This window comes from Coloeus monedula (genome assembly GCF_965178545.1).
Source record: "Coloeus monedula genome assembly, chromosome: 4".
Taxonomy (NCBI): Eukaryota; Metazoa; Chordata; class Aves; order Passeriformes; family Corvidae; genus Coloeus; species Coloeus monedula.
In genome coordinates, this window is record NC_138784.1 from 24,940,587 (window position 1) to 24,951,037 (window position 10,451).

Consider the following 10,451-nt stretch of genomic DNA (forward strand, 5'->3'; position numbering starts at 1 on the left):
TTGCCAGGAATCACCTTTTCCTGTGGCAATTTTTGTGCCAGTTCACTCTCTGGCATGACAAACCACCCCAGTCCTGGAGGTGACAAAGGAGAAGCAAGCAGACTGTCCTCAGATGTTGGTCTGAAAAGAGGTTGATGTCTAAGAGCTGGTTGCTTCCAGTTTGAAACCCAGAGGCAAAGAAGATTGCTCTGCGCCTAAGTAGGCTTCTTTTCTTTCATTATCCAAGATCATGGATCACGGTAGATAAGTCTGTATCTACCTTGCTTAAAGCCACAGGAGTATCTTTCCATTCTCAGCATAGATGGGAGGGAGGTGTTGGCTGGCTGGGAGACATGATGAATGAATGAGTTCAGCCTGGGTTTGGAGTGGGAGCTCAAAGAGTACTGGAATCAACTTGGGGTGTTGGCAAGTGTGTAGTAGCTTTCTTGGTGCCTCTTCATTTCATGCAGGCACTGTCAGACGTGGAAGAGCAAGGACCAGGTTTGCTCAGACGTTGGTTGGGGTTCTGAAGAGATTAGAAGAGACTGAGAGGCCAGAAATGCCAGACATAGATGAATGATACAGAGTAATTTTGAGACAGGAGGATTCAGCTGTAGCACCGTAATGATTCATTGGTCCTTCCCCACCTCTCCTCCACCTTCATACATGAATGTGCATGTGCACACAGGCTGTGATACAAGTCACGCTAAGACTGACAATGCTGTTCCCAAATCCCCTGTTATGTTCAGGCAAGCCTTCAAATCTCCATGCTGGGAAGAGTGTGGGATTAAACAGAGACAGGATGGAGGGAGGAGGTGGGGAGAAAAGCTAGGGTGCAGCTGTGGAAATCAGCAGGGAAGCAAGCGTAGGTTGGTCTTCCAAGGGGTTCAAGATTCATGCATGTGTGAATCTTAGGCAGGACTGCTGCACGACGCTGATTGCAAGGAAGCTGGCCATGCCATCCTCCCTACTGCTCCTCCCATGACACATCTGCCGCGGCTGAGCGGCCACCCTTCGCCTGCAGCAGGTGACAAAGTGTTGGCCATTGTGGCCTGTTGGAAACACTTGCAAACTCCCTGGAGCAGTGTGGGGAGGGGAAGGAAAGGACAGTCTCTCTCATCGTACAGTCCAGGGTGCACACAATGAAACCCACCACAGACCAGTCACTCCATGTCTAGAATCCTCCTCATCTAGAAGGCCAATAAGGCGTCGCAAGCCAGTCACGTGGCCTGTGTGAAATTGGTAAAGGGCAAAAGGATGATAAACCTTCCTCTAGGTGGGTGTGCCAGCAAGAGCTGGGATCAAGAAAGGCACTTCTGTATACTTGGTGGGTTCTGGTGGCTGGATGGCACTGAGTGACCTTGGAGTTCGGAGGCTCTTCTGCCTGTGCTGATTCTTCGGAGCCTTTCCGTCGCTGCTTCGGTCACTGTTCCCCATTCCCTACGGTCTGGAGAGAGTTGTGTACACGGGCTGTTCCCAATGTGTGGGGCTATGGGACTGTGGCACGGAGGGTGCAGGGTCAGAGATGGCAGTGTAAAGGGGACGTTGGGAAGGTCCCATATAGGAGAAGGCAGAGTAGAGGCCGGAGGCTTGGGTGGAATGGCTGTAGTAGGGTCCCGAGGGCTGGTGGTCTGGGTAGTCAAACTGTGGCCTGGAGATGGAGGGGAAGGCCGAGCCGTAGTGGGGCAGACTCAGGGATGTGTAAGCTATCTGGGAGGTGGAGGGCTGGTCAGTGTAGTGGCCTCCAGAGGCGGACCCCTCCGTTTTCACCTGGGCCTTTGAGTCCACCACCGATGAGGTGGCAGTGGACAAGGAGACTCCATGCTGCTTGGAGATCCAGGCAGAGTGTCCGCTGGCTGCAGCCAGGGCGCTCCCGAGGCCATAGCCAGCAGCGGCCGCTGCCGCATAGCCCCCAACGTGGCCTGGGTGGCCGGCATGTCCGTTGGGCGGCAAGTACTGGTCAAATTCATTGACATCGAAGGTCTCCATGTTGGACATCACCTCATGGCTGATCTCCCCAATGTCCACATTGCCAAAGTCAATGTGTGGCTTTCCCCCTTCCCCCAGGGAACGCCCTTCTCGTTTGGAATCTGCTTTGCCTGCCTGCAGCTCGGTCTTGGGGGTGGTAGGAGGTGTGGGGGGCCCATGGCTCTGACCTGCAAAGTGAAGAATATTTTGAGGAGGAAAAAGAGAGAAGAGGTGAGTTCCAGCTTTATGACTGGCTCTATATACAACCCAGCTCTGTTCTTCCCAGTATGCCAGAAGCTGTCTAGCTGGAGGCTTTAGTGGAGGGTGAAAGAATTAGCCAAAACCAAATCTCTTTTAATTGTCTTGTGGAAAAAAGGGAGGATGCAACGATACCTTGCCTGACTAGAGGAATGCAAGTGCCTCTGAAACTCAGGCACGTCCCTGTACTGCTGACACTAGCAGTTTGCTGGGTCATGAGCCAGGTGTGAGCCCCACCACTAAGGCTTTCACCATGATGACTTGCCTTTTTTGAGCCTCTGACTTGGCTGTAGCCTGTCAAGAGATTCACTGAGACCCAGGACTCACCTGAGGAGTGTTCTGGATGGCCGTCGGACATGGGCGATCCTTCGCCAGGATGCCTATGATCCAGGTGGGCATTCTTGTAGTGGGCCTGGATGGCAGCAGCCCCACCAGCCTCCCCCTCTACCTGGCCTTCACCCTCGCCCTGTGTGGCCTTGCCATTTTTCCGGCGGCGGGGCTGGTACTTGTAATCGGGATGGTCCTTCTTGTGCTGCATCCTCAGCCGCTCCGCCTCTTCAATAAAGGGCCGCTTGTCGCTTTCGTTCAATAACCTGCAGAGACCAAGGTGGGAAAGAAGTGGGGCAGGTCTGTCAGAAAAAAACAACCTATGCTCAGTATTGTGGGACATGGTGTGTAAATCCAAATGCCAGGGTGTTGCCCCATGGAGGGTACTTCCCAGAACAACAGGAAGAACTTGGAGTGTTTCCATGGAGACAGCAATGCTTTCCTTCTTCTCGTTAGTCATTAAGCCTTGACACTGGTTGGTGCCGGAGCTGGGTCCCCCTTCCCCACCTGTGTGATGCTTCTCACCTCAGAAAGTCCAACTTACCTTCTCTTCCATTGCCAAAGGGCAAAGTGCAGCCTTTTGTAGCTGTGTTAAATAAGGTTGAACGAGCTGCTTTTAAAAGCTTTGGGCAAATTAAGGGCAGTTGGAATTGTCCTTTGGACAAAGGTAGGGTGGCACACCCTTACCACCTGTAGTGCTGCCTGCCCCATGTCTCTTGCTCTTCCCCAGACTGTATTTGTTCCAGATTAACCTCCCTCCTTCTATAGGCTCTACTCCTAGTTTGAGGCTCTATAGAGCACCTATAGCAGCAATTGATATTGGCTCCACAGTAACCATGTAAAGGAACCTTTAATCATCTTGCAATATCCTAAAAAGGAATTAAAGAAAATTCAGAAGGGGCAGAAACAGTGTATTCTACTATTCCTGGAGCTCCTGCTCACCTCAGACATGGATAATGCAAAAGGCTGAAGCACAAAGGACCAGCCTTTCTTGAACTTGGCCAAGCAGTTGTAAAAAATTTAGCTACTACTTTGCTAGCTCTGTAGAAGTAGATGAGTCTTGGTCTCTGGATGAAAGGCACTGCAGAAATGTAAGCTCCTTCTCTGTATTCCTGCCAGATCATGGGCTGCTCTAGTTAAGGCTCTCTGAGGAAATGGTGAAATGCACAGGCAGGATTCCTCAGAGCACTTGAAGATAAAATCGAACTCATTGCTCAAGCCTTTTGCAGCATTTTAGCTGGAAGCACTTCAGTTTCATTTTATGATTTTCCTCCTCATATTCTTGTGACTCAAGGTCATCCTGCCTCCAACCAAAAACCAGTGCTCTCAGAACGGACCAGTCTTCTCGTGACTGGGAACTCTAAACAGCCATTAGGAATGGCAGGGCTCACAAACAGCAAAAAAACCAATTCCATTTATGTTATGTCCACACCTTTTTCTCCTCAACAAAAAAAGTACATGGGGATGGGACTGTGCCAGCAACCTGGCACCCCTGAAGCCTTTAGCACTAAAATGTGACCAATCCTGTTAAGCTGTAGGCTCTGGGGAAAATACAAAAGGCCTGAACTGACCTGAAAAACTGAAGATGAAGAGGAGGCATGGCTCAAGGAATACCCAGGTAAATCTGGTGGGTGATCAAAGGGGTCACCAGCAAGTAATGGGTTGGTCCCTAAACACCGCCTTCCCCCCTACTCCTTGTGCATCCCCTCGGCTGGCAGACAGAAGGTGTGTGGCATGGGCTGGAGCCCGTCATGGTGCTGACCTAGGTTCACTCCAGTCAGCCTGAACAAGTCGTGGCCACACACCACATTCCTCCACTGCCTTAATCCTGGAGATTAAAGCAACTGAGCCACCATGAATCCAACACCAGCTTTCCTGTCTCCCCCCCACCACTGTATACCACTCTCACACGTCCCGGAGGGCTCTAATCCCTTAGCCTGTGCTGCTCCAGATGGCCCTCCAAGGGCCAACCCTTGTAGGCCTTGTGGACTGGGAGCAACCTTGCCTTGGCAAAACCTTCATCTTTGCAGAATGTGGGATTTGGAGAATAGAGGCAAAACCTGCAAAGCTCAGCCTCCAAGATCCATCTTGTGGATGGTGTGAAACAGAGCCGTTGGAAGCTACACAGGTGTCAGATCTCTGCCCTCTGAGCTATGCTCAAGTGCCTCACCTCCTCTCCCCTTGACAGCAGCATGGGCAGTGCCACCAGCAGGACAGAGGCAAGTCCACTCCCCACATCTTTGCCTTCTCTCCAAGGCTGCCTGCTCCCTCCTCCCTCCCACTGGGATCAGAATTCAAATCGGCTTTAGCAAAGTGAAACTGGTGGGAGCAGGCAAAGGCCAGGAGATTTGGGGGGATTTGGATTTCACTTGCTTCCTGCCCTCCCCCTCCTGCCCCCCACGCTCCCCAGGCCATAATGCAAAGGAATCTCTCACGGGCAGAGAAGTTACGGATCACAGAGCAAAGCCCTTCATGGGGCTTATCCAAGCCTGACACCAAATGCTCACCCCTGAGCCGAAGGGAGAGGGGCAAGCATCCAGCGCCACACTCTGGGAGGAGAAAGAAACCTTCTTGCTCTCCTCTCACAGCCTCCCCTTGTGCCGCCTGGCATTGCACCGCTCCGCGTGCCAGACGCCTGGCTCGGCAGCCAGAGGCCTGACCCTGGCTGGGACTCAGCTGCCAATGAGTCAGTGCGGTGGTGGGCTTGGGCACTGGGGCTCATGCAAGGCAAGGGCCGGCTAGGAGCAGAAAGCAGCCCTCCTACGCGTCCATGGCCCTAGATTTTGTGGGCATGAACCAATTCCCTGGGTGTTGTCACCCTCATGCAAAGATCCCTCCATCGGGGCCCCTTGCTCCTCCCTACCAAGCCTTCTTCCCCTTCTTCCCGTGCCTCCCTTGTTTTCAGCCCCGGAGGTGGTGCTGGCTGGCATTTTGGCTGGGAGTCATGCCGACATTTTCAGCAGCCAGCCTCCATTTGGGAGCTGCTCCCTGTTCCATCCTGGGGAAGGAAAGCATTCAAGGACAGATTTCATGACCGTCAAGCTCTCCTTTCTTTTTTAGTATGTCCTCTTTGTTGCCTGCACCCTTCACACACCCTAAGTGGGTACAGGATGGGGAAGGTGGATGGGGCTGTAAGCCCCCTGGCACCATGTTTGGGGTCAGATGCGTAACACGGCCATAGGGCATGTCCTGCAGCCCCTTCCAATGAGGGCTGGTGCCTGTGAAGGACATGGCAGTGCAAATTCTGGGCTTAAAAAAACCCCAAACCTGAGCCACTGCATCCCATTTTGCAGATGCCTCTCAAGGTTTCCCAGCTTCTGCCATCCCCACCCAGTGCCAATTGCTGGGGACGTGCTTGGTTTAATGGTGGTCTGCAGGGAGTCCCTGTGCTCACCAGCCTTTACCTGTGTCTAACACACCCTTTATCCGTAAAAGCTCAGAACAGCCAACATTTTCCAAAGTGACAAACCATGGCAGCAGGGTTTGGGTGGCTACCTTGTGAGGGTAGGGCCAGGGCCCTTTGCAGGGACCCTCATCAAAAGTTTGAGGTTAAGCCATCCAGAAAAAATCCCGTCTGCTTGCAGCTGTTTCCATGTGTAGGAGCTTTACCTGGAGGACAGTGTAGATAAGGCAGTGGGAACCTCAGTGGAAGAAGCCCAGCCATACCATGGGTGGGGGGCAAGGCTTTGGACTACTGTCCTGGTAACCTTGGGGCCACCTCCCCTGGAGTTTTGTAGCTGGTATTTCCCCCCCCAGCCTCACAGAAAGACACATGCATGTGGTCAGACACTGCCTGTACCCACAACCCAGCTTGCTGTGTTGCATGGTCTCCATAGGGGTTGGCATGGCTCAGAGAGCCTCAGCCTGCACTAGGAGAGGAGACATTCAAGAGAAGCACCCAGGTGGCAAACTCAGCAGCTTCAACAACCCCAGGCCTGACCCCACAAGCTTCTCATCTGAGCCAGGCTTCCTGGCTATATTGTGCCTTAAGAAACACACGGGCACCTTGACCATTGTCTGGTGGCAGTGTCCCTCTGCTCCGAGTTCTGTGCGGCCAGCAGCGGGAGCCGTGTCCTGGGAGCGGGGAGGCAGCTGGGTGCATGACTGTGGCCACAGGCTGGGGGCTATGTCCCCCTGTACTCCGAGTGCAATACCTATGGAGGTTTCACTGCTCTGCTATATTTTCAAAGAAAATGCGGTGCCTGGAGGGAGGGACCATTGCTCTAAAATCTAGTAATATTTTGCAGTAAAGGAGTGATATCTTGAAATCAACATTTTGGGAACAAAAAGGGTGGGTCCCCCCAACACATCCCTTCTTTCCAGCACAGCTTCACAGTCCAGAGGCTGGCAGCAGAGTCCCAGGTGAAAGCAAGGGCTGTGGTAAAGGAAAGGCAAAGGGGATCCAAGCAGGAAAGAGGCATCAGATGAGACATTCACAATCAACACCCTGCCTTTGACTTCCCAAAGAGATCCCTTTGCTGGGGTTACACTAGACACTCACGAGTCATGGTAAACAGGCTGACACAGCAGAGGGAGAATCTAACGCCCAAAGGGTTGGTTCCTTGCAAGCTAGTAGGTTTAAAGGCAGGAATGAATAGACCTTGCCATCAGCTGCTATAGTGTGTTTTAGAAGTGAAGCGTCTGCTTCAAAAAATGTCTCTTGGCTCACCCAAAACTGAGGCCATCCTCTATGAAATGCTGTTAGGGTGTGAGAGAATGAGAGGGCTATTTGCATGAGCCTTGGTTTGCGTTGGTTGGCGTGAGGCAGGGCTCTGTGCTGGGGACTTGTGGCAGAAAGTAACAGGTCGATGGGGTTATTGGCAGAGAGCATCCGATGGGATGGAAGCGGCACAGCCAGCCCGACACGTTTGGCTTGGGCACGACAGCTCTCTGCACGTTCATGGGCTGGCTGCACTCGATGAGGGCAGCCTATGGATCTGCTGGAGGAAGGAGGGGAGGGTGTGCAAAGGACCTGGGATCTGCACAAAGTGAAAATAGGTGCGCAAACTCGTGGTGCCAAAGGACAAGTGTACGTGAGAAGGGAGGGCATCTCTCAGGGTGCAAAGGAAGATGGGGCTCATTTGAGCCAGCATATTCCAAGAGAGCCTGCTAAGGCTGGGACTGTTGCAGGTCTCTTCCTTTCTGCTAAGCCTCAGCCCCCATTTCTACCTGTGTCTCTCCTCATCTGTCTCACTGCACCTGCATGGCCTGCCAAAACTGGGACCATCCTGGGAAGAACGGATGTGGGGCTCTGACTGCCTGTCTCCTTTCCCCTGACCTTCCTCCTCAGCTGTAACTTGGTTTCTCTCTTGCTTTGTGGCACTGCCCAGAAAAGAAACCCTGTTAGTGCTGGGATCTGAGTTCAGACAGGCTTGAGGCAGCCACCTGTAACTTAGCTCTTAAGTCTTGAGCTCAGCCAGTTTACTGGTAGTGCACAACGTAGCCCAGCAGGGAGGGTGAGCCGAGAAAACAAGATCTCCCCAGGCAGTCAGGCAGGGAGGACCAGAATGAGAGTGTCCTCACCAGGAACAACAGGGAAACTTAGTGGGAAACATGGTCCATGCTGCCCAGGACGGAGGTGAGCTCTGCTGAGGAAGCCTTCACTACATCCAACCACCACTCTTGCTCCAGTCAACAACCGCACCTCCTAGGAAGGGGCTCACTGTACAGAAGTCCCCTCGAGAGACACCCCTTCCATCCCGCTAAGTCTCCATCCTTCCACATGACCACATGGTCCTCTAGAGGACACCTCCAGACCTCAGCCCTCACACCCCACGCTCCACTACTCGCTCTTACCTCCAGAGCTTCCCCAAGGTCTTACTGAGCTCGGCGTTGTGCAGGTGTGGGTACTGGTCAGCCAATTTCCTCCGGGCAGCCTGTGCCCAGACCATGAAGGCATTCATGGGCCGCTTGACGTGGGGTTTGCTCTTGTTACTTCCATTGACCCGCACGGGCATGGGAACCAGGGTCCAGTCATAGCCGCTCAGCACCTGGCTGACTGCCTCACGGATGCACACCGGGAACTTGTCATCATCTGCCTCTGAGTCTTGCTGTTCCTTCTTCACCTTCCCCATCTCCCCATTCCCAGAGCCAGTGAGGTGCGGGGAGTTGTCTGACGCCATGGAGGGTCCTGGGGAGAGGCAGTGGTGGTCTTCAGAGCCCACTGGGCTCATCTCCACCTCCGAAAGGTCTTGGTCGTCAGCCATCGTTGCTCTCGAGCCTTCCCTTTTCCTTCTCGCTGTCCTTCTTCTCACTGGGGAGGGAAGGGAGGAAGACAAAAACAAAGGAAAGAAAAGAAAAAGGGGGGAAAGAGAGAAAAGGAGAGGGAACCACCAAATCTGAAAGGGACTCCAAGGTCTCTGAAGAGCTGACCACGAGACAGGGGCTGCTCAATTAAAGCACAAGCAAAGCAACTGCCATGCACACCACAGAACCCGTGATCCATGGGGGTGGGGATGGGTTGGGGCCCCTGATTAATTGGGATATTGCTCCCTATCTCTGCAATTGTGTGGAGCTGACATGTGCTGAAGGGCCTACAGCAAGAGGGATAAGGAGGGTTGGGGACCTGAAAGGAGAGAGACGTGGATCAGTCTGCCTGGGCACAGCACCCCACAGAGGAGTGGAATGTGGAGGAGAGCCACCAAACTTGTGTGGGGAAGTGCCCCTTTATTTCAAAGACATGCAGTGAAATGTCTGGAGGGAGGCATGGGAGGGGAAGCACCAGCACTGTATCTATAAGCCAGAACAGACTGATATACCAGGTGCCAGGGAATCTGAGAGGGTGGCACCACCATGCAGGGAACCAGCCCAGGCCCAGGATCCACACCCAGAAACCCTGATCCCAACTGTGAGAAAGTACCTCTGCGGGAACATCTCATCCCTCACTCTCCTCTCACAGCTGATAAACCGAAGGCTTAAAACACATCTACACTTCATCCACACACACACTCCAGTCTATGTGTGTGTATGCATATGAATACTGACATTCATATATCCATATCTATATCTATATATCTATGCAGACAAAAACACAACCAAGTTTAACTTTGAGACAAGCCATAGCTTTGGGTTGCCTGTCCCACACACTCCGCCTTTCTCCTTCTGTCTGCAGTCACCTCTAAAAGTCCCTGCTGCTTTGCAGCAGTTTCCCCCTCAGAGAAAGAAACACTCTAAAAATAAAGGCCTCTCTATCCTCCCCATCCAGAAATTAAAAAAAAAAAAAAAAGAAAAAAGTAGAAGAAGAAAGAAGTAAAAAAAAAAAAAAAAGAAAAAAAGAAAAAAAGAGAAGTGATGGAAAAGCATGCTTCTGGCTTAACTGGAAAAAAAAGCCAGTGCATAGCAAGAGCTGCTATCCCTCTAGTTTCAGAAGGCAACACAGGCTCTTGTTAGGGAAAATGAAAAAAGTAAGAGAAAGTAGAGGGAAAAAGCGCGAACGAAAGTGTGCGCGTGTGTGAGCGAGCTCAGGTAGGAAAACTTACATTGCTGGCCGGTGTGCCGGGCAAATCCTGCGAGGACTGTGATTTGTATCCCAATAGCCCCCCTGTTCTGTCTCCCAGCCCCAGCGGCGTCGGGGCACGCAGCACAGGGAGGCTCTCAAGCGAGTGCCATTCCTGGAGGGAGGCTTGGTTTTTACTAATACCCCGGCTGGATGTCTCTAGCTGGCTTTGCTGCTTAGCACCGGGGGAGGGAAGGGCGGAAGGTGGAGCCAAGCACTCCTCAGAGCCAGAATATGGTCGGCCAGGGACGGCGGGGAGGGGACACAGGCAGCCCCCCACTCCACCTCAGCCACCAGCACGTTCCTTGTTTTCCATGGTGCCAGCTTCTTCATGAGAACTGCTGGCATTTGGCTGCTCTCTGTGCCATGGCCACCCCAGAGGTGGTGCTGGAGGATTCAGCCCTGCCAGGTTGGGGTGGTGGGA

At 52.8% G+C, this 10,451-nt stretch overlaps 1 protein-coding gene across 1 annotated transcript; it reads right to left on the minus strand.

Moving 5' to 3' along the window:
- Nucleotides 1-1,419: 1,419 nt before the first annotated feature.
- Nucleotides 1,420-10,148, minus strand: SOX10 (SRY-box transcription factor 10; the record flags this gene model as incomplete). The annotated part of the gene is made up of 4 exons (XM_082279672.1): nucleotides 10,011-10,148; nucleotides 8,329-8,785; nucleotides 2,533-2,798; nucleotides 1,420-2,135 (listed from the first exon to the last, which is right to left on the minus strand). The coding sequence occupies exons 2-4, from the start codon at nucleotides 8,736-8,738 to the stop codon at nucleotides 1,420-1,422; spliced, it is 1,392 nt and encodes a 463-aa protein (XP_082135798.1). The 5' UTR covers nucleotides 8,739-8,785; nucleotides 10,011-10,148.
- Between the last annotated feature and the right edge of the window lie 303 nt (nucleotides 10,149-10,451).